At 56.6% G+C, this 23,501-nt stretch overlaps 1 protein-coding gene across 3 annotated transcripts; it reads left to right on the top strand.

Annotated features, from left to right (window-relative positions):
- The first annotated feature begins 1,734 nt into the window (after positions 1-1,734).
- Positions 1,735-23,302, top strand: CYGB (cytoglobin). Of its 3 annotated transcripts, none has more exons than XM_049813207.1 (4): positions 1,735-2,210; positions 13,190-13,421; positions 14,026-14,186; positions 22,887-23,302. In XM_049813207.1, the coding sequence occupies exons 1-4, from the start codon at positions 2,068-2,070 to the stop codon at positions 23,119-23,121; spliced, it is 771 nt and encodes a 256-aa protein (XP_049669164.1). In that variant the 5' UTR covers positions 1,735-2,067; the 3' UTR covers positions 23,122-23,302. The 3 variants fall into 3 exon arrangements, with proteins under 3 accessions (XP_049669164.1, XP_049669165.1, XP_049669167.1); XM_049813208.1 differs by having other exon boundaries at positions 14,026-14,154; positions 22,887-23,050; XM_049813210.1 differs by lacking the exon at positions 22,887-23,302 and having other exon boundaries at positions 14,026-19,555.
- Positions 23,303-23,501: the final 199 nt, after the last annotated feature.

Consider the following 23,501-nt stretch of genomic DNA (forward strand, 5'->3'; position numbering starts at 1 on the left):
AGGTACCAAGCTGTGAGCCCGGTATTGACTAAGACCCAAGGTATGAAAGCTTCAAAGAGTCCTTTTCTTTAAACACACAACAAGTAACAACTTAACCAATGCTCCACCTAGATTGTTGCCCCAGTGCTCGTATTTGTCAGAATTTGAGGTTTTCCCCTTTTAGAAGTATTAGTGCTGCATTGCAGTTTTGCTCTGGTTTTAAGCTGGGTCTAAGCGCAGTGCCTCTTCCCCTGCATTTTTAAGGGAGGGCGATAAGCTTGGTCATGCCATCCTGGGTCCAGAGGAGTTTCTCTGCTGCATGGTGGCCACCTGGGGACATTGTTGTTAATATTTGAGCTCGGGCTCATGGGTGCTAATCCCAGTGGCTAATGGACAGAAGGCAAATCCTAACTTTAAGCTGGCTGGTGAAAATCTGATGATTTGGAAGCTGGTGGTGGTGTTATTGGGGACCTGAATGATGCCTGACCTCCAGCTGGGTAGGGCTGACCATGCTGCTGTGTTTGCACGCTGGTGGGTTCAGCAGCTCCCAGGTGAGCCGAGCTCTGTCTCCCCGAGTCAAGGGGTTCACGGACACGTGGGGCTCCCGGTCTGTCCCAGCACACATTTGGTGGGGGACCCACAGTGGGGGACCTGTGGGCAGCGTCTTCTCTGCCAGCTCTCGTTAGATCTACAAGAGCAAATTTGCTGACACTGCCTGTCTGGCTGCTGTTAACGGGGAGGTGGCCGAGGTTGGTTTGGAGGAGAAATACAGCAAAAAGCCTCACCAGATCTGCAATAACAAAGCTCCAGCCACCAAAGGGGCTGAGCCGCCCCCCAGCCGCTGCCTGCCTGGGTGTCTAACCTCAGCCTGTCTGTCTGTCTGTCTGTCTGCCCTGCCAGGGTGCACAGCGGGTGCGGGAGGCGGCTGTGCACACCAGGCTGCTTCTCTTGTCTCTGATCCCCCTCTGGGGGATTGTCGGTTATTACAAGTCTCTGTAGTATTTTCCTTCTCTCTGTGCAAATGGACTGTGCTGCGGGTTTAATATGCCGGTTTTTCTGGGAGCTGGAAATGGCATTTGGGTAAAAAACAGCCCAAAAGCGCACACACGACGGCAGCGGGAAGCCTGGCGTGGAGGTGTTCCCGCGCTCCTCATCCCTGCCAAGACGCTACCAGGAGCGATTCAATTGCAGAACAACAATAATATATTCATTTCACGAGTGCCTTAACTCTGGATCCCTTTCAGCTGGGTCCTGCCATGAGAAGGGAGAGCAAATTCTCATCATTAAAAAAGTCCCCGTGGGACAGACCGTGATCTCTTTTGGGTAGCAGAGAGATGCTCGCTGGTGGGGGTGCCTCACGCACCCCTCTCGCCCCGACTCTCCGTGCAGCCCAAGAGTCAGAGGCAAACAAGGGTCTGTCCTTCAAAACACAACCGCCTGCAAAATAAGGGAGCACGGGGGGGAGAGCCGAGGCATTGCTCAGCGCAGCCAGTGGTTGGGATAACTTTAACTCGGCACTTTTGATTCTGAATTTCCTCTGAGCTATTGACAAGTGCTGAAAATAAAAACTTCCAGTCCTACCTTCCCCCTGCCCCCCCAGCACCATCCTGATGTTGCCCAGAACATCTCCCTCATCCCTCCCTTTTGGAGAGAAAAAAAAAAAAAGGGAAGGAGGGAGGAGTGGGAGAGAGGAGGAGAGAGGGAGAAAGTGAGCTCACGTTCACACGTTGGTAAAGAGGCTGGTCTTACAATGCCTTTGAATATTTTACTTTTAGGCAGTTCCCCATCAGTCAGCCACACACATCCGAGGCGAGCTGAAGCTAACTACAGCCATGGACAGCGCTAGGAGATCTGAAATCTAATTGCATGCATCATACCTCCAGGATATTTTTTTAAATTACATATATAAACACGCCGACAGGCAGCCGCGCTCGCACACACGCATATACATCCACACGTCGGCAGAGCCGCCAGCACCCGCACGGCCGCTGAGCAAACACCTTGTCTCTTCTCGCAGGATATACCCGCTCACACACATCTCTCTTCATCTCCTCCTGGCTTCCCGGAGGATCGTGCCGGCTGTTTTTCATGGAGAAAGTCCAGGGAGAAATGGAGATTGAGAGATGGGAAAGAAGTGAAGAGATTTCAGACGCAGAAAAAAAGGTTATTCAAGAGACATGGAGCAGAGTATATGCAAACTGCGAGGACGTTGGGGTCTCCATACTTATCAGGTATTTAAAAAAACAAACAAAAAAAGGAGGCAGCAAATCCAACTAAATCTCTTTATAGCTGAGAAAGAGGCAGAACAATATATATAACTGAACTGAAATGAATGACAGCGAGTGGGGAGCTGGCTGGGTGTATTCGCTGGCTGGGAGCAGGGAGGGTTTCACAGCACTCCTCTGATTTCCACACCTTTGAGCCGGGTGGCGGCGGCGGGGGGAGCGGGGGGAGCCTTGCCGGGGACTTTGGGGGAAGCTGCTTCCCTCGCAAAGGTCACCTTAGCCCGTGGACGGAGCTGGGGGGGTGGCGGAGGCGGCGGGAGAGCGGCACCGGGCTTGGGTGGGTTGGGGGTATTATTTTTTTTTACAACACCCCCCCCCCCCCCCCGAGTTAGCTGCGTGCGGATGGCATCGGTACGTAGCAGGCTGGCGGGTGAAATAATGCAAGTTGGGAGCCAAGATAAAACCCAAGCAGGTGTGTCTCCGAGGGCACCATCTGTCCCTCCGGCGGCAGCGTCGGTGGGAAGGAGAGCGCTGAAGTTGGCGGTGGAAGGGGGGTGTGGGGGGCACAGGCAGGAGAAGGGGGGCAGCGGGGGGGGGGGGGCAAGGACCCAACCGCCCCGGGAGTGGGGTGCGGAGCATCGCCCGACGGCGTGGGGCTGTGCGGCAGGGACGGGCAGCTCATGAGCCCCGTGTCTGCGCCTGAAACCAAAACAGGGGAGATGCTCTTGAGGTAGGGAATGGAGGCAGGTGGGTTTTCTTGCGTTGTTTGCGGGGGGGCGACCCTTAGCCGGGTACCCAGGGAAAGCGCTGAGCTGGAATCCCGCGGGGTCCTGCGGATGCCGGGAGTTTGGGGTATCGGTGGGGTGCAGCACCAGCAAGCCGTTTCCCTTATTTAAGAGGGGAGAGGAGGACAGGCAGGGCGAGGAGAGGGGCAGGCGAGATGCCCGCGCTGACCTGTCGGCAAACAGCAAAGATGCTCTCCGGAGAGACAGAGCTCCCACCACCCATCCCGGGGACCAGCAAGGCAGGGATCTCCCTGGTCAGGCTCCCGCCTGGACCCAACCCCGGGCACCCCAGATAGGAGACAGGAGACTGGGTTGTGTCCTTCCCATTTTGCTCCTGGCAGCAGGGAGCTGTGGGTGCTCGGAGAACCCCTTGGATGGATGCGCTGTTTATTGATAATCATCCGAAAGTTTTCCAAGAGGCTGAGAGCTAACGCCCCGAGCCCACGGGATCTGCAGAGAGCAGAGGCTCCCCAGAGGTGCGGTGAGCAGAGCTGGTTCCCCTCCAGGCTCGCTGCCACCACCGCAACTGGATTTTCCTAGCAAGACCCCACCGCAGAGAATCCAAAATGACATTTGAGTCCCCTCTCCGCCTCCTTCTCAAACATTTCCTTCTCTCAGAGCCAGCTGATGGCTGAGCCCATTCCCTCGCAGCCCCCGCTCCACGTAGCTGCCCGGGGCGGTCTGGAGGTGCGACGGCCCCACGGCTGGGGACACCAAACCCACCTGGGCTGGGTTTGAAGAGGTCTGGGGGATGCAAAATTGCCCTTTTCCCCACCCCATGAGCTTTAGCACGGGGCTTGGCCAGCAGCCGAGCATGACCAGCTCCTTGCCCAGCACCCAGGTCACGCCATGGCCCCATCCGCAAGCGCAGCTGGGTGCCCCCCTGCCTGTGGGCACAGGGAGGGTGACTGGGTGACCGTGGCTGGCACCAAGGGACTCGTGGCAATGCCACGGGGGATTCGCCCAGAGCAGTTCATTGCATTTGGTGTCCCTGCGTGCAGTCGGGCTCAGAGCAGGGCTGGGGACGAAGGGCAGCGAGGTGAGGCAGCGGGGACCATGCGGCTGAGCTCTGGTCCTGACTCAAACTTTCCCAGTAGAAGTTTCTGGTCCGGTTTGTTGGGTTTTTTTCCAGGGACAGTTGTGGCACCATGGTGAGGGCTTTTCCCCCTCTGTGCCAACAGGGCAGGACTGAGCTGGCTCCTAGGGTGAACCTTGGCTCCTTGGGAGCCTTTACATGCTTGGCCATGGCACATGCCCTGGCACATCCCAGCCAAACCTACCACCCGCTCCCTCAGCCAGAGCTTCCCTGGGATGCTTAAAGCGAGGTCTGGACTTTTGGTGCATGTCCCGGGGGATGGCGGTGTAATTTGGGAGAGCTACCATCCCCTCCAACAGCCCCAGTTGGAGCAGTGCACCTTGCCTGCATCCCGGGTGCCACGGCTCCGGTGGCCGCACGGCCCCCCCCAGCACCAAACCCCATCCCCAAAGAGGGCTTCATGCTGCTGCCCTGAGCCCCGCTCCCCCCGCACCGAGCTCCGACGAGCCCAACCTGAGCTCCCCAGGGAAGCTCGCTCCTGGTGAAAGCAGGGCAGACCTGGCCGGGGTTGGAAGCACCGGCGGCCGCCGCTCTCCCGTCTGCGTTTCCCAGCTGGCATCAGCCGCCGGGAGAAGTGGGTCATGCGTGGAGGCCGCCGGGAGCCCGGGCGGCGCGGGCAGGCGGCAGCCTCTTCCCAAGACATGATTCAGCAGCTCCAGAGGTCGGGGCTGGGGAGAGGACGGTGAGCAGCCGCCGGTACGGTGCGAGCTGACCTGCCCAGCACGCTTTTGGGTGCGCGCAGATGCAACGTGCTGGGGGCTGAGAGCTGCCCCGGCCAGACTCCGTGCTTCACTGGTACGGGGCTGGTGTTGCTCATCGTCTTGCTGGGGAAACTGAGGCAGAAAGTGATGTGCACAAGGGTGGCCGGGCAGAGGGAAGGGGGATGCACGGCTGTAGGCCCCCCCTTTGGTGCAATCCCGCTGTGCAGACTGGTAAAAGCAGGCAGATCTGTTAGCAGCCACATTTCTGTCGTCGGGGTTGCGACCGGGGAGTTGCCTGTGTCTGGTGGCAGAGGGTCTCTCCGTGCTTTCCTGCTCCATCCCTTCTCTGTCCCTTTGGAGCTGCTGCGGGCAGGGAATGCCTTTTTCCCATGTGGGAAGGGCTGGGGGTTTGCAGCACCTCTGGAAATAAAAGGTCGAAATGAATCTGGGGCCTGATTCTGTGCCCCGAGGGCAGAGGCAGGGGGGCAGCGATGCCCACCCAAAAGGCAGCGATGGGGAGGGCTGCAGTGCCGGTGTTCTAAAGGAACCCGGTCCGGCTGCCTCTGCCCCTCCTTCAGCCCCTGCCCAGCAACGTCCCCCTCCACCCCCAGCCTTTCCATGCTTTGCAGATAGGGAAACTGAGGCACAGAACCAGGCATCAGGTTCCCAGCCCTCGTGGCTGCTGCTAGTGCTTGAAGCCATAATAAACCCCCGCGGTCCTGCCAGCAGCCCAGTGGAGTCCTGATCTCGCAGGGCCTCTGGGCTCCCAGGGGACATAAACACGAATAATGGGGACTTCTGGCTGAGCAGCCAGCAGATCATGGGAATCTGCGCTGTGTGGTTACAACTATGTCGCTAATTGACAGTTTCCTCGGTGGGGGAGCCTCACGCAGGAGGAAGCACAGTCTCCTCGCCATGCTCATCTTCCTCCTGGGGAGCTCAGGGGCCTCTGCAGGCTCCGTCTCGCAGCTGCTGCTTTAACCCTTGCTGGAGCTGGACCTGGAGCTGGAGCCTCGACCTGCACAGCTGGGGCCGTGAGCATCAGCTGGGTCACTCCCAAGTGGACATGCCGGCCAACGCAGCTGGGAGCCCTGGGCTGCAGCTTACCCCTAGCCTTCCCAAGCCCCCGAGCTCGTTGCTGTGCCTCAGTCTCCCCATCTGTAATTTAGGAATCGGTCCTTTTTGAAAAAAACCCCTCACTAGAGAGCTCGCAGCAGGGGAGCCCAGGTGTGCGAGGGGAGCAGGGCAGCCTTCAGCAGCTCTGGCATCTGCATTAGCCCTCGCCGTGCGGCGCAAGAGCCCTCTGAGCACGCGGCCGTCGCTCCCCAAGCAACCCCCTTTCTCTAATGCCCTCGCAATGGTTTATTGCCGATACCCCACTCTCCAAGACCGTGTTGGGGGACGCAAGCACCCGCATGGCTCAGCCCACCCGCTGCTCACCCACCGTGGCACGCAGGGGCTGAGATCACCCAGGCGAGCAGGGGTGAGCATCAGCGGGGGCTCGGGTCCCTCGCTCCTTTGAAGACCCCGACCAAGCCAGGGATGCCAGGGCTAAAACCGCAGCCTATCCTGACCGTCACATGAGTTCGCTCCCACACCCACACACGTACCGCGGTCACAGATGTGGGACCACAAAACTTAATGGATCCCATCAGGGGATAAAAGCCAGGGAGAGTTTCTCTTAGCTCCCAGGCAGATCCACACCAAATGTTAATGCCGTGCCAAGCGCAGGCAATGCAACCTGCCACAGCCACTGCAGGCTGTGCCGTGTCTGTGGGGTTTCTCCATCACTGTTCCCTCCATCTCTGCTCCAGACCCACCAGCTTTCCAAATTTCCAAAATTGTTACCTTCTCCATCACTCCTGATGTGTTCTTTCCCTCTCAGGAGGTGTAGGAGGGGAAGCAAAAGGATTGCCAATGCAGGATCAGGCCCACAGATTTCTACAGCTGCTTAGTCTCAGCTAACACACCTGGGTTCAGACAGTTTGCAAAGAGCTTTGAAATGTAAAAGCACTCCCTGGATGCTAGACATTATTGTAAGTTTTAGGTTAAAACAGCAAAGAGCCTGAGTAATTAATCTGGCTATGCAGAAAACCCTTTTTTTCCAGCTGAATCTAAAAAAATGGGTTGAATCCACCCAAAAATGGCATTTAAAGAATGATTTTGCAGCTACCCCCAAAGCCAACATATGTTTTGTGGAGGTGTCCATAGGGATGGGGTCCATTCCTGGCTGCTGACGGGTAAATTTCAGAGCAAAGCAGCTCAGAGAGATCCCCTTGCTGCAATATCTTGCTTTGAAAAGGGCCCCAGTGAAAAGGCTGACAAACTGTGCGGTGATGTCCCTGTCCCACGGCTTGTCACACACTTGCAAATCATTGTGGTTAAGCTGGAGAGATGTTTTTCTGGAGACAAGGAGAGCCGGAGAGCAGCAGGACTGCTCTGCTGACGAGGACACGCATGAGGAACATTTTCCAAAACAACAGCCCCCTCCGTGAGCAGTGAAGGGGGCAAGGGGGGGTTTAATAAGCTGCATCTAGAAACAGCCCCTTTTCATATGGCTGCGTTTTCTCCCTGATCGCAGCACCTGGAACAAGCCCTTTTGGCTGTGCAGGGATCCCTGCGGCACATCCCACACCGGCCACAGCCTTGGGGCTGCCGGCAGCTCTCGGGGTGACCTGAGAAGAGCCTTTCCCGTGTCCCCTGTCCCAGGGCTGCCCTCGCATCGCTTGTGAGCCACGTGGGGCTGAAAGATCCCACTCGACGCCCCAAAAGCTGCAAGGACATCCCTGGCCAAGGGAAGCAAAACCACAGGTGGGGTCGAACGCTCTCCCGGGATGGTTTCCCTGGCTATGGCCGAGGACGTGCTGGATGTGTCGGTCGGTACCAGCCCTTGAAAATCCCTCCCCCGGAGCAGGAGGCGAGGGCCAGGTCTCCGCTCTGCTAACCAGCTCCCTTAATGAGTCTGCTGCAGCGGAGCGGGGCTGTACCTCCGAACGCAGCTCGGCGAGCACCCGTCTGCGGAGTTTCAGCGCTCATTAAAGGCAGGGAAATGTCAGGACAGCCCTCACCAGGCTGGCAGGCTCTGAGCACGGCTGGGGAACGGGGAGTGCTGGCTGGCTGGCAGTCCTGCTGGAGCGCAGCACCGGGGGCGAGCGGCCGGCAGAGCCGCTGGTAATACCGAGCTGGGGCTGCTGGAAATCAGCACGGGAGCATTGGAGAGAAGAGGCGGTGGTGGACGCTGACAAAAATCAGGTTCCTGATTTTGCTGGATGGAGGGCAGGTTCTGGCGCAGGGACCACGTCCTTGTGAATCTGGGTTACCCCTTCTCCGCCTGGCTGGGAGTTGTCTTCCCTGCTGTCCCTGGAGGTTGGGGACATGCAGCTGGGCTCCAGCAAGCTCCATCCTCCCTACACATCTGCCTTGGAGGCAAAAGTCACGTTTTAGCATCGTTTCCTAATGCCCACGGACCCTCCTGAGCCACACTGACCCTGCTCGGCAGAGCTATAGGAAGGGTGCCCAGTGCGGGGGGAGATGCTGGTGGTGGGGTGGAGGGGGCCGACGCGGCTCTCCCTGCGTGCTGCTTGCACCCAGCAGGCAAGGACGTGGGCAGGGACAGAGGTTTGGCAGCGGAGAGGAGCAGGGACACGCGTGTGGAGGATGATGACGACGCTGTGGATGAAGGCACTGAGCAAAAGGGATTGCAAGGGCCGTAGGAAACTGGAGTCTTGCAGGAAAGCCACTTTGGCACTGTTAATTCATTTATCTGATGAAAGCTGTCTTTACCCCTAGCCTAACGGCTCATCTATGCAGCCAACAGGCTTTGGGCTGAATCCACATATGTGGTAGGGGAAGACAACAGCAGTGAAGACTTGGAGGTGTGAGCCGTGCACACACAAGCGAGCAGGACGTGCCTGCTAGCTTGTGCCCAAATGTATTTGGCTGCATCTTTGCTGCTGGGTCCTCTCCCAGCCTCACGGGGGTGTCCCGGGTCCTCTGCCCTGGGGCTCTGCAGTGTTGTGCTGGAGTCTGCTCCCAAGGCTTTGCAGCGGGACGTGGGCTTCACCCGGAGGAAGGCCAGCTACACCTCTTCTCCCTCAGCTGTAGAAGAAGTTGAATTTAGCATCAGTGTGTGGACCGAGGGCTTGGCCCTTCTCCCTCCAGCCCTCCCACGCTGGAGCTGGAGATGCTGCCCACCATCACCTCCACCCGTCCCCGAGCCCTCGGAGAGAGGACACAGAGCTGTGCCGCGGGGACAAGCAGGCACCATCCTCTTCTTACTCCAATTAGATTTGTCTTTTTCTGTCTTTCTGGGTGGTGGCATTGACATGACGGAGACCTTTCTCACCTTGGGCTGGGAGCTGTAAACACAGGCAGCACCCAGCACCCCTGCCCCAGCCTGAAAATAGGATGATAGACTACAGGTGGCTGGGAGGAGCAGGGGGAACGTGCAGGCGAAGCGGTGAGGCAGCCCTCAGCATAATAAATAGCAGCACCACACACCACCTGCCTACCCATTATCAGCTGCTTTGTAGGCACCCGAGCAGAAAGAAGTTGGAAGGAGGGGTTTGAAAAGGGACGCGGAGAGACTCCAGGCTGCGTTAGAGAGAGTTTCTCCCACGTAGAGGGACGAGGCGAGAGAAAACATGAAAGCATTGGTAGGAAAATCTAGCAAAAAAAAGTCTACAAGTTCTGGCTGGGGGTTCAGCTGAAGCCTCCCAGCAGCTTCGAGGGCTCACTATCATTTTTTCCCTGCAGCTTGCAAACAGGGTAAGTGAAGCATCAAGGGTTTAGGTGCTCAGGGGGACCAAGTGAGCAGCACCCAGGTGTCCTTTTTCCAGCTGGGGAAGGAAGGAGATGGCTGGGCTTGAAGATTTCTTCTGTGCAGGGTTTGCTCTGTAGGGTCTGGGTAGAGGGAGAATGATGGGGGAGATGGGAGGAGACGTGGCGTCTCTCCTCCCAAACAGAAAACATGTTCCCAGTGACTGCAGTGGTTTTGCACCTTAATTATTTCCTTTGGCTCTGCTACTGGGAATGGTTGTGTCCTTAAAGTTGTTAAAAGGGTAAAAGAGAGAGGAAAAGCAATCCTGACATCCTGTCCATTGGGTCCAGATGTAGCTCGCAGAGTGCAAATTAGTGGGTGCAGAATGGAATCACTTAAAAAGAAATTTAATGAGATCGGTATGCAGGCATCTGGTTCCTATCAATCATAATTTGGTGTGATATGCAATGGTAAATATCATCCTTTTAATGACTCCGATGAAGAATAAGAGCCCAAAACACACACACACACAATGAGCCAACAAAATTCCAGAGCCTGAGATGTTTGAATTCTCAAAAAATGTTCTGTAGATGGAAAAACCCCAACTGACACCTCTTCTAATTCACTATTGTTTGAGTTATTTTATTTCTTCCTTTATTTTTTCTCCTTTCCTCTGGTTATATTTAACCTTTGTGTTAAATTAATCTTCTCTGTTTATTAACAACTACCACTGAGCGAGCCTCCTTCCCTCTTTTTCTTGGTTCAACAAGTCAAATGTTTGCTCTAGGCCAGAAGTTCTTGCCGCAGGCGCCTGCCTTTCTCCAGCCCTGCAGAGAGACACTGGCCAAGGAGAGACAGCTGCAGGTCTCTGGCCAGCCACAGATTTGCTTTTCCACTTGAAGCAAAGATTGTTTGAGCTCCCCCGTTTCAATTCTCCGTGGATGAAAGTGAGCAGAACAGCACACGGGGTTGAGCATGTGAGCGGGGGCTTTGCTGGTTTTACATCCTTCCAGCACCCCTGCCATCCGTCTTGCAGGTCCCTTAGGAAAATCGCTGGGCTCAGCTCCCGTGGGTGCATCACCTTGAGGGTCTGCAAATTGGGGAAAGGTTGCAAACCGAATATTTGGATCCTTTGCTGGCCTGGTCTCGCCCAGCTTAGGGATTTTGGGGGTTTGATCAATCTTTGCTCCCGGCGTAGCTAGCTGAAAGCGGCAGAGAAGTGGAGGTGATGCCGTGGGAGAGGTATGAAACTCCTGTTCCCCAAGGGCATCGGCTCCAGCGGCTCCTTTCAGCCCTTCTCTTGGTGGGGGGATGCTGCGATTCCTGGCGATGCAGGGGTCGGTCCCCCCCTTGCTGTACCCCTTCTGCCAAAAGAGCCAGGCTCAGACCAGGTATTTTTCTCCACTCATTCCCCGGGTCTTCACAGCACCATGCCCTTGAGCTGAGATCAAATAGGGCTTTTCAGGGAACTTCTGATGGGTTGGGATTCAGAGGCTTAGGCATGCATTGCCCAGCTGGCAGCCTCCATCCCCTGCATTGGGGTAGGCTGTGGGCAGCAGGTCCTGCTTCCAGCGGCACCCCCTGCTCCCAGCACCCAGGGGGGATGCCTGCCAGAGCCGGAGGATGGAGCCGGGGCGGTGGGGGGGGGGAGATCTTCTAGCAGGGGTGGCAAAACCCTTAGCTCCGACCTCGGCGGGATGTTTGCTGTTGCTAGGTGGAGGGCGTTGATCTCGAGGGCTGGCTGGAGCTGCGGGCTTGGGGGCTACAGCACCTTGTGCAGAGGTGGGGAGGGATGGGGGGGGAGAAGGATGCTGGGGCCAGATGGAAAAAATGGTCCCATTAAAACAGAGAGGAACATTTGTTCTTCTGTTGGGAAATGCTTGAGGCAGAAATCTTGAATCCTGGTGCTATCCCCATGGCCCCAGCAGGGTCTATCCCCCAGCCAGGGGACCGGCGTCCATCCCTGACCACCTCTCTGACAGCTCCGAGCTGAAGGGTACGGACCGAGCATCTCTGCGGCGACAAGAGCTGGAGACAGACGGGCCCAGGAATGATTTCTCCTGACAGGGACCAGATGTGTCAGGAGGAGCTTTGCTGGGGGAGGAGGCTGCACAATAACAAGAGGAGTTTTGTCACGGGTCCCCTCTGGGTTTTAAAAGCAACACCTTGTCTCCCTCTTCCACCTTCCTTCCTCCCACACCCTTTCCGCCACACACTCCTCACACCTCCAAACCCTATTTTGGGCCATCTGATGAATCCCAGATGCCTCGGGGAAGCAACAGAAGTGGCAGTGCACTCCAGGCGCTGCTTCACACCACTTCCTTGGCAATGCCCCCAAGCTTTCACAAGCCAAGGGAGCGGGGGAAGGAAGGGGGGGGAGGATAACGAAGTGGTACACAAGGCTGGTCCTCAATATTGTGATTATTTGTGGAGTGGTGAGTGGGGAAGAGGATCCCACCCGGTCCTGGAGGGAGGTAGCGATGGTTGGGAAAAGGGGTGGGATGGGATGGGTTCACGTGTTTTGGGATGGTGTGTGGGGAGGGGGTTACAGCAGCCTGGGAGAGGGGAGGAGGCAGTCTGTCTGGAGCCAGGGATGGTGGGGGACAGCCCGGGGAGCTGTCTGCCACCTCCTGAGCATCCTTCACCGGTCCGAGCAAAGGGGAGCCCGGGAGGAGGCAGGAAGAGAGAGCCCTGTTGGAGAGAGGGAGCTGGGTGAAAGGGAGCAGCAAATGCTGATGTGGTTCTCTCCTGTGTAAATGGGGTGGTTAATGCAACTCCAGTGTCAGCGCCAGCTGCTGAGAGCAACCGGCTGCAACGCTGGCATCGGTGGTGTTGGCATCGGTAGCCCCAGCCCTGTGCCCTGTCACCTTGTGCCCTTCAAACCCGCCAGCCCTCCAACTCCCCAGGAAGCTTAGCACATCAGCTGCATCCACAGCTTCCCTCGCTTCACCCATATTTCACTGGGGTTGACTTCATGCCACAGAAAAGAGGGTCCTCAGCCCCTCAGAGGGGCTGGCTGGGTGTTTGAGGCATCTTCGTGCTGGGGAAACCGGCTCCTGGCGTAGATGAACAGTGATATGAGCTCAGGGCTGAGATCTTGCTGGGCGCTCTGGTGGGGCTGATCTGTGAAATGTGGGGACATCCTGGGCAGGGGGAGACTATTTTGGGTGGCAATGCAGGAATAAAGCCCATGGGGCCAGGAAGCTGCTGTGGGACTGGGGAATAGGGACAGGGAGATGTTGGCTGGCATGAAGAGAGGTTTTCATGCTCTTCACCGGCTCTCTGAGACAGGACATGATATTTTGATGTATGTGGGCATGTATAGAGCATCTGGCATGCCTGGGTGAAGTCTCTGGGTATCAAGAACTCACTCTTGCCTCTGCTTTGTAGATGAATATCCAGCTGTGATGCCCTTGTAGCAGATGGGGAAGGTTGGGGAGAAAAGCATTAACCTGCTGATTTTTAGGCAGCTGAATGCCACAGCTCCTGGGGAGTTCAATGAGAAAACCAGCCTTAGCTGTGTTAGATGCAAGGGGGTGGTTTTGAGCATCTTCCCCCCCCCCCCCCCCCCTCCAAGCTTTGCTTTAACCTCTCAGCCTGCTCTCACCTTCCTGATGGTGTTTTATGTCTATTCTTTCTTGAAGGTTTTTTGTCAACTTCCCCTCGGCCAAGCAGTACTTCAGCCAGTTCAAGCACATGGAGGACCCACTGGAGATGGAGAGGAGCTTGCAACTGCGTAAGCACGCTCGGCGGGTCATGGGTGCCATTAACACTGTGGTGGAGAACCTCAATGACTCCGAAAAGGTGTCCTCTGTTCTGGCCCTGGTGGGCAAGGCCCATGCCCTCAAGCACAAAGTGGAGCCCATCTACTTTAAGGTAAAGGATAGAAGCAAAAAAAAAATCTCTGGGATGCTTTAGAAATTAGGAAGAGAGCAGGGAAGAGGGATGCGTGGTGAGCCAGCGCTGTCTGTCCTCACCCAGCGGAGGCTGGCTGGTCGCCGGGGTTGCTCCCCACGTGGCTGCAGTGTCCTACTGCGATGCTGGATGCTGTCCCACGCAGACCACCGTTCCCAAACGCAGCCAACGCTGAAGCATCAAGTACCTCGCCCTGCCCAGGGAAGCCTGCCTGCGTCCTGCTGGCAGCCCCCTCCGGCATGGTTGCAGTCATATGTCCCTTCTTTTAGAAATCAAGCATGATAGAAGGGACTAAATAATTCGAGGTGCCCAAATTAGGGAGATGCTTGAACCTGCAAGCAGCGCTCCATGGTGCCTGGGTGTCAGCCTCCCCCCTGCCCCGGCTACCTGTCCTATCTGTTCCCTGGGGTGTCAACAGACCTCCCGAACATCTGTCTGTCCCGCAGAGGGTTATCATTCCCCAAACTCAGCAACAGGGTTAAATTGGTTTTGTAGGAAAAAGCTAAATTTGGTGTTAGCTGCTCCCTGCAGAGTTACTAATCCTTGGCTGTCCGCCTGCCTCCAGAAACTCACTGGTGTCATGCTGGAGGTCATTGCTGAAGAATACGCCAACGACTTCACCCCGGAGGCGCACGGTGCCTGGACCAAGATGAGGACCCTCATCTACACCCACGTGACGGCGGCGTACAAGGAGGTGGGCTGGGCGCAGTACCCCACCGCCACCCTGTGAGCGGCCAGCGGGGCCAGGCGAGGGGCAGGGAGGGCTTCGCTCACCCCAGGACTTCACTCTGGTCTCTTCTCAAGATCTTCGCTCAGTCTGGGGAGCCCGGTAGGGCCAGCTCTGTTAGCTGCCAAGTAACAATTTGATCTCCATGGGGTTTAAAAACAAACTAAATAAGCCAAAACAATAGAACCGTGAAGGGTGTGGGTGGGTCGGGGTGAAGCACTTGCAGGGGACGCTGGAAGGGGATGCAGAGCGCGAGGGGAGAGCGTTGGGTGTTGGCTCCATCTTACTGTCCTGGCGTGTCCATCACCACCTCCCAAATCCTCCACCTTGCTCGTGCCATCTCAAAGTCCCTTGCACAAGCTCTGCTGCGCAGCAGCGATGTGCAGCCCCGTTCACTGACAAACAATACGACCCTCGTTTTCCATGCAAAGCCCCCAGGTAAACCTTTGGGGGCACGATGCTTATGGGGACCTCCGGCTGCCTGGCTGGCAGCGAAAACGCTTTGCTTTGCACTTTCTCTACTCCCCTGACAGGGTGGCAGGGCTGATGGCCGTGGCCGGAGCCGCTCTCAGCTGTCCATCACGCTGCACCGTGGGCCAGCAGCAGCCCTCGCCTCTCCTGTCACCCCCAGTCCCTCTCCTTGGCTGGCTGTTGCAAACCCTCCGGGGGCTGGAGGGAGCGAGGGGGTGGGAGAAACGTGCTCCCTCAGCATAAGGGAGTGGGGAAGAAGGGGGATGCCTTTGGGCTGCCTCCACTCGTGGCTCAGAGCAGGGCACGTAGGTGGGATCTCTGTGCCAGATGCAGGGAGCTGGTAAGCCCACCTGGCTCCTTCAGTTCCCACGGGCAGCAGGGACATGCACGAGGACGGGCTTGGGTGGCGCATGCTGTGCCATCACCCTGGGAGCTGGTGTCCGTAGGTCGGTCTGTCCGGCAGCCAGCAGCAGGGCAGTGCAGGGCTGCAGCAGCTCTGCCCTGCTTGGTGAGAAGGGGGGTTCAGGCTGTGATCAGGAGGGGGAAAGATGAAGTGGACGTAGCAGGAGGGATTCCTGGGTGCGAAGAAAGGTCCCTGCTCTGTTAAAATTAGTAAATAAGTTGTTACATAGAGCATATTCCTGCCCTCTTGGTGAAACTGGGTTCCTTCAAATAAAGTGCCTGGTAGAAATCAACCCACGCAGGAGCTGCATCCCTCCTCGGGGGCCAGCGGCACTCCTGCCTGTGCCTGGCAAAGGGCTCTCCCCCCTTAAATGAGATGTGGCTGCAGGGCTCGCAGCACTCATCCTGCCTCCGACACTGACTCCTCCTGAAGCTGTGGGTGAGTCTGCTTGGTTTCTGCCTCAGTTTCCCCTTCAGCTGCGAAAAGGGGAGGAAGAGCAGCCCTGTTGCCTCCTGCACACATGTGCTTGGATTTATAGGATTTATGGGACTGATTCCCAAAGGACTGGGGATGAAGCATCAGATGTGCTAGGAAGCTTTGGCATCCTTGCCACCCAGTATTTCCCAAAATGTCTCTGTTATTTTTAGAGCTCTAGCATTAAGGGCAATGTTACCTACTGAAGTGGGAGGCGTGTTCCCTTCTGAGATTTCCTCTGGCCTCACTCCACTTACTGCCCTGGAGAGCTGGCAGCTTTCCGGGAGAGACCAGCTCCTCTCCTGGATGTCGGCTTGACAGGCAGCGAGCCCACGGTCCCTGGCTGGGATCCCTGCGGCTGCCTTGGGGACAACCCCCCCCTGCTGCGGGGACACTGCTGGAGGGGGCAGCAGTCACCCTCCCCAGGGCTGACCTCCCTGCTCTGGAGCAGCCAGCCAGAAACTCCTGCTTTGCTTACCCGCAGCCAGTTCATCTGTGCTTTTGATCATCCCCAGGGAATAGGGGTTTTTTTCTTCCCTGTTTCTGGTGTTTTGCTGCCATGCCAAGGGGCTCCTCTGCTCCCCAGCCTTGGCACCACCTGGAGGGTGGCCAGCACTGGGTACTCGCTCCCAGAAAAGCTCCTGGGGTTTTCCCCTTTCCTCTGCCGGCTGTAACAGAGCGACCTGTTCTGTTCAGGATCCATTGGAGCCTGTACAGATGGGCAAACCCCCGGACCCCAGCCCTGCCCCTTCCATCGCTCATGGCAAGACGCTGGCACAGCCCACTGCTGGGCAGTGGCCCTGGGGACCACTGCTCAAAGCAGCAGGGTTGGTGTGCTTGGGGGAGGGGACATGTCTTCTCCTGTCCCTTTGAGCTTTGTTAGGTGCAGCCAGGAGTTTGTGCCGTCGCCTGGTGCCCTGGCTCTGGGTAAAGGGTTTTGGGGAGGGGTCTAAACCTCTGGGTTGCGTTCCCCAGTGCTCCCTTGCCTTCCTGCAGAGCCCTGGGACCAGAGTTAGTCCCAGAATAGTCCCAGGACTCCACTAATACCACTGTAGCTGCTTCCTTTGGCCTTGCAGTTCTGTCCTCCCTATGTCCCAAAACAAAGCAGGTGGAGAGGAACAACGGAGCCAGGAGCAACAGCACGTTCTGGGCGTGCATAGAGGGTTGGGTGGAAATAACCGCTCAAGGCATGGCTGTCCTTGGCATGGCAGCATGCAAGGTCAAGGGGCTTATAAAAGGGACGGACGCAGTGTGACAAGTGATGCTGCTTTGCTGTTGGGGTGGGCTGTTATTTAGAGTCAGCACCCTCAAAATTCAGCCCACCAGCCTGCACTCGTGAAGGTGCCAGCAGCTGATGCCTCTGGCTCACATCCGAATGTCAAAGCAGCTGCTAATCCCTTGTGCAGTTGGCGGAGGCATCCTTCAAATGGCGGCTGCTGGCCGGGGTCAGGATTAGGCCCGTGCAGAGGGGAAAAGACCTGTTCAGCCATTGACTTTGCTCCAGTGCAAGACTGGAGAGCGATGATTTGTGTTAGGTATTCTTTGGGTGCATCACGGGACTCTCACGAGCACAACTCCACCGATTTCTGCCAAAACCTCAGGGCCAGCGGCATATATTTTCAATGAGTTCATGTACTCCCTGTGCTCTGCAGATGCTGGGCCAGGGATGTTTCATCTTTAGACAAAGTTCACGCATTAACCTTTGAGGTTAATATTCTCCAGGTGGGAATTTTTATTTTTTAGTGCAAACTCTTCCTCCTCCCTCCCACAACCAAAATTGGGCTTGGCCACACTTAGAGGGTGAAGTGATTTTTGGGGTGGCTGGAAAGTCCCCATGTTCATGCCCAACCCACCCGAGTGCCTTGGATTTGGGGGAGCAGCAGTGAGGTCCCCCCCACCTCACCTTTGAAGGGGGCTTGGTTTCTTCTTTTCTTTTTTTTTGCCTCCCTAGAAAAAACTGACCCATGACCTTGTGCGCCCACGTGTGTGTGTGTGCGCTGGGCTTGGGGTTTTTTTCCAGGCATTTTTCTAAAGCAAATCCAGATGCATGCAGCTGCTGTCCCTCGAGGAGCTCCCCCATCAGCCAAATTGCAGGCCAGTCGAATATATGCAAACAAAACCATGTTTATTTTTATCAGCTCTGTAGGAAGTAAAATGAAGCAAGGAGGGCGGCTGGGGCAGAGCTTGCGAGGGGAAGAGACAGAGATAAAGCGAACGCCCCCTCTTCGCCGCCCGCAGCAGAGCAGGCATTGCTTAAATCGGGGAAAATGCTCATCTGGGGAGAGATGAAAATGAACAGAAAAAGGAAAAAAAAAAAAAAAACAAACATTCCAGAGTGACAAGGCTGATAAATGCTGTGTGGAAGAGCAGAAAGGGAGGCCAGGTCCTGGCTCTGAGCGTGGCTCTCCGATGCACGCACATGCACACGCCTGCACAGCTGCTCCCTGTTAAAGCCAGCCCTGTTGCTCCCCCCAACACACCACAGCCAGCTGGGGACCCCTTTATCCCCCCTTCCCTTCAGGCCCTGCTCGCTGGGACTCAACGTTTCACCTCCTGGCACACTTGGGCTGAGGTAAGGGTGCTGCCCACGCACGCTTTGGGCTCAGCTTTGCTCTCCTTAACTGTGGCAGGTAGGGACCGACTCGCAACGCTGTTCCCCCAAAATTCACGGGTGAGAAGCTGGCGGCTCAGGGCATGGTGCAGGCACGTGCTGGGGACCAACCAGTCTCTCCCCTTCCCTGGGGGGACCCCCATGTCCCCCAGCCCCGTTCAACTTCCCCAGGGATGCTGCTGGACTCCTCCTGTTCACTCTGCTCCTCTCTGATGGCCGTGCTGTTGCGGCTGCCCCCGTGGAAGCCGGCCAAGCTCGCCTGAGAGCTGCTGCCCCTGTAACCAGGGCAGGATCTGGCCCCTGGCTCAGCCAGTACCTCTACATTAGCATCAGGGCTGGGCTTGGACCCTTGACCCAGGTGGGAAAGTCTTTGTGTCCCCTGCCACGTGAGCAGGGGGGATTTGGTGTCGCTGTGGCAGAGTGGTCCCCGTCCCCCCCTCCCCCAAGCACCTTGTCCTGGCTTTCTTTGGGGACACCCGCTCATATCAACCAGCTTGTGTCCCCCCACCCCAAGTTCAACGCTGTGTTTGGTCAGAGGGAGCTCAACACTCGAGGGAATGGGAAGCACTGGGTTGGGATGGGACACAGATCCCATCCACCCTGTCCCCTCCTCCCTATGGCCAACACTCCAGGCAGGTATAGCTCCATATACACCCAGCCAGCTAGAGAGACACCCCAACGCCACCAGAGCCGTTTGGACAAGGAACCCGTAAGGACCTTGTGCCACCACCCTCCTCTTCTCTCATGGCAAGACAAATCCCCGACGCAGCCAAGCCGCAGGCTCTCCTGGGGGAATCCTCTTGCATCTCTGCCAGTTTGCTACAGTTTGCCCCAGTAAAGGGGATCCCAGCGTCTCCCCGCTCTCTGGGGAGGTGCCCAGCGACTTCAGTGGGGACCAGATTTCGGCTGGTTGGACTCTGGCACCAGAGCTCAGCCTTCCCCGCCCCTTGCCGTAGGGAAGCCGCCCTGGTGCACTGATGTCAGTGCGAGGACTGCTCGGGGCCAGCGATGCCAGACAGATGGGTGGAAGGGAAACCCATGAGCTAACCTTGGACCAACTTACAGAAAGGGAGGGATAAAAGTACCCGCCTATTTAACAGAGTGCGACGCTAATTATTTTCCATAGCTGAAGTTGTCTCTAATTGTTAGTATGTCTTAACCAGTCCCACCGTGACCCGCAGACATGAGCCGACGTGGTCTGATGTAACTCCGTGTCTTTCCTGTTACTGCTGCGGATACTGTTCACGTATGTGTTTTTCGGCGCTTCCGTGCTGGTTTTTTACATGCCGTTTCGTGTACGATGGGTGTAACTTGTTTTTCTTTTTGTAGGTTTTTAGTATGTTTGTACCCAGACAGAATGGTGTTATTAAACTGAAACTTGTATCTTCAGTGGATAAATCAATCAAACCCCTCCAGCTCTTCTTGGTTTCTTTCTGGTGGGGTGGCTGTGAAGTGGGGGGATGTCAGGGGGATGTGGGGGGCTGCCCCACGTCCAGGTACGTCTGTGGGTGCCTGCTCGCTCTGGGGCACCAGCGAGGGAGCTTTGCAGCTGGAAAACAGCAGCAAAGGGAGGAGGCGTGCCCTTCACTGCCCTTCTCCACCGAGAGTGGTAAAGGTGGCCAGAGGCATCTTACTAATGGGCTCAAGTGAGAAGGGGAAGGTCTGCTCCTCCTCCGGGCTCTTTGCTTGGCTTCCAGGTACGTTACGCAAACATCCAGGGGCTCTCCCTGAATCAGGAGCTGTTCCCGTGCCTTCGCCAGCTCAGACGGCCCAAAATGCATGCAGGGAGGATGAGCTGCACGGGACCGGCCGGGGACTTGCCCTAACAGACGTCCTAAGCCTGATGCGCAGCCTTCACGGCATGTGAATCCGGGCAGGCACTGAGACAAAGGCTGCTCTCCACTGCGGGAGGCAGCAGGACAGAGCCGGACAGGAAATCTGCAGTGGTGATGGCCACAAGATGCAGCAACCATGACCGTCAAGGACTATGAGATAGTTCCCAGCCTTTAAAAATAACAAACAGCTCCCTGAGCAGCAGAAGCCAACTTTTCCATGGCTCTGTCCCACGCAGCTCCTCCTGTGCCTCGCACTGCGGCTGAATCACGTTGCAGTGGGATGGGTCCCAGGACGGTTGGCTCATGTCGTGGTTTCCCTCCATGGGTCTTTCCAGTTCCCTCTTTTGCAAAACAGGCCCGCGATGTACTTGAGACCTCTGTCAAATTTGGTTGACACTGGCCAACCTTTCCAAAGTTGTTGGCAGAGGATGAACGGACAGACAGGCAGATGCATGTTATGGTCCCATAAGCCCATTTCCGTGGGATGCAAGGCTTGGAAAAGAAATCTGAGCAATCCTTTTTATTGTGCTCCTCTCTACTGCTGCCAGGTACATCAGCACAGGTCAGAATGGGCTTTCAGGGAAGGCAAAGCTCATCCCACCAGCACCTGGCCACAAGCAATTTTAAGGGGAGCAATCCCAGTTTAGGACCCCGGTCTGAGGCTGGGAGGGGGGTCGGTCTCAGTGGGGTCTGAGAGGGAGGAGGGCAGAGATTGGTGCCTTGGAGTCTGCCCAGGGTCTTGGGGAGCCTGATGCTGGCTTGTCTGCTGTTGGGCTGAGGACAACGGTGATGTTCTCCAGCCCTGCATGCGGTGGAGTAGCTCTGGCAAGGACAGGCACTTCAGCTAATCTGGGGTCCCCAAGCTACAGGGACTGGGGTAGCCATGCAAGGGGAGCCTATTTCTTCCCCTACAGTTCAGCCAAAGCAAGCCTGACTGGCCACGGCCATGGAGAAGGGAACTAAAGGCCAACCCACGCGGGGAGGAGAATAACTGCCTGGTTCAATCTGTCTTCTGCTGTGCCTTTTTGGCGGGGGGGAAAACCGCTTGGTGCTGTTAATGCAATTAATAAGCTGTCCTCGGAGTCTCCACCACATCCTGTATACACTTCCAGGCGGAAGCAAACAGTCAGCAAAGCCCGCACGCTGCTATGCTCCAGATGGGAAACATTGGCTTGAAAACCACGAGCCAAAGGACTGGCTGGCCCAGGAGTGGGGAGGTTGCAGTGGGGACCTGAAGCTCTTAGACCTTTGCACGCTGGGCTGAGACTAGCCAGAACCAGCGGTGGATGGAGGGCGCTGACACGGGGCTGTTTTTTCCAATGGCTTGTTGAAAAGGAGCCGGGAATTTCAGCATTACCTTGCAGGGAGAAAATATGTACGCAGCCCTTCACTTCGTACTAATATTTACCCCCAGATCCCGTCACTTCGGGGTGGCTGTGACGATCGCGCCGTGACCCGGACCCCGTGGCCATGCCGGTGCTCTGCAAGCGCTGGTGGAAAAGGAGACAGGGTGGGAGGATGAGGCTCACAGCACACTGGATAATTGGCCCTGGCATCTGGGTGATGGGCTCGCACGCTCCTGCTTCCCTGTGCCCAGTTGTGGGGCTAAAACAGGTCTTGTTTCCCAGTGTCACAGCCTGGGGATGCTGCTTTCCAGGAGGCAACCCTTGCCCAAGGGAGCCGGAGGAGATCCAGCTCTTAGAAACCACTTTGGTGGCCCTGGTGATGTTTTACGGGCTGGGGAGTGGAGGGAGAGGGGAATTTGATAGCTAAGGCATGGCACAGGGTGTGCTCCCAGCCCGTCTCCTTCCCGTGCTCCAGCCCCGGGAAAGCCCGTCTGCCCCACGCTGCTGGCCGTGGGGTCCAGCGCTCCCTGCCCAGCACCTGCCACGTGCTGGGGGGAATTGTGGTTCCACGAGCCCAGTACGGATGTGGGCTCAGACGTGACACATCTCCACCGTGTGTCCATATCCCACCGGCACCTGGTGACAGCCAAGGGGAGAGCCAGGAGGTTACTGCGAGGGACAGACAAAAATACATCTGCACAAGGGAGATTAAAAAAGAGGATATGCAATAACTGTGCTGAACAAATACCTATTAAAACTCAGCCTGCAGGAGCTGGCGGTGAGGAGAAGTCCTCTCTTGTGTCCTGGGCGGTACAGGGTGAGAAGCCTCAGGAGACGGAGCTTGCAGGCTCCCACTGGCTTGAAGGACATGTCCCTTCTTCTCCATTATCTGCCCCGAGATAAGAGCCAGGAGCTCCAGGCTTTGTTGTATGAACCGCCCCATGGCCACGCTCACCAGCGCAGGGGTTTTGGCGGCTCCTCGCACAGAGCAAAGCTCTTGGGGGAAGAAAAATAGCAGGAAAAAACACCCACCCCGGCGGGGCTGACACTGAGCAGGAGCCGGCCCTTCCTTCCGCACCCGGCTCCTCTTCAGCCGCGCCGGCTGATATGGTTTATCTGAGCAGCGCTGAATGTAAACGCTGTCAGCGCCGGCTGGGATTAATTCCTGGGCGTTTGGCAGCCGAGAGATGAAATAACAGCGCTGGGGGGGGCGGGGGGGGACGCACATCTCAGACTGAAAAATCCTCCTGGCTAATTTACAGCCAGGCTTCTCTTCTCCCAGGCACTTTTGAGAGAGAGCAGAGCTGAGGGCAGAGGGAAGATGGGGGAGAGGGCCGGGAGGAGGAGGAAGATGATGGCTCCCAGGGGGGCCAGGCTGCCTTCTCCTCCTCTTCCTCCCCCCCTAGGACCCAAGGGAGTGGGGGTGATTGGGAAACCACACTTGCCCCATGCACAGGAGCTGGCCAAAAGCACTCGTCCCTGCTACCAGGGACCATGGGGGTGGTGTGGGACACGGCCCCCAGCCCCCAGCCCAGCCAAATCACCCTCTGGTTTTGCAGGACCCCCCGGGAGGAGGCAGCAGCGCCGAAGGCACCGAGGTGCTCCCGGATACCTGAACCCGGACAGCCGGCACCCTGCCCGAGAGAGGAGCCTTCCTCTGCTTTCTGCTCGCTGCTGGGTCGATGCGCCTTAGCCTGGGGTGGCAATTGCCGTCCCCACGTTAACGAGCACCGGCTCCCCTCTCTTTGGGGAACAAACCAGCAAAAAGCATATTCCCGTCGCTCGGCGCATTGAACGTCACAAGATCACCCGAACCAAACAGCTTTGCTGCTGGGAGGATTCCCGTCCCCACACAGATGGGACATCTATTGCTGTTTATTACAAATCGTTTTTATTAATTGACAGGTATATTTGCTTTAAGGGAAAGCTTTAGAAAACCGCCCCGCGGATGCTGCTGTTTGTATGTTTGATCAGTTTTGAGGCTGATGTTCCAAACAGCTCCTGAAATAAAATAATCATCAGGCTCCGCCACATTGTTGTGGTTTTATATTTATATAGCAGAAGGATTTGTTTTGGGGATACTTTTCTAAGCAGTAATGTGATTTTCATTTACTTTCTTTAGATACTTCAGTAAATAACTACAAACAATTCCACTTATTTTTACTGTTTTCTTG

This window comes from Accipiter gentilis, chromosome 10, assembly GCF_929443795.1.
Source record: "Accipiter gentilis chromosome 10, bAccGen1.1, whole genome shotgun sequence".
Lineage (NCBI taxonomy): Eukaryota > Metazoa > Chordata > Aves > Accipitriformes > Accipitridae > Astur > Astur gentilis.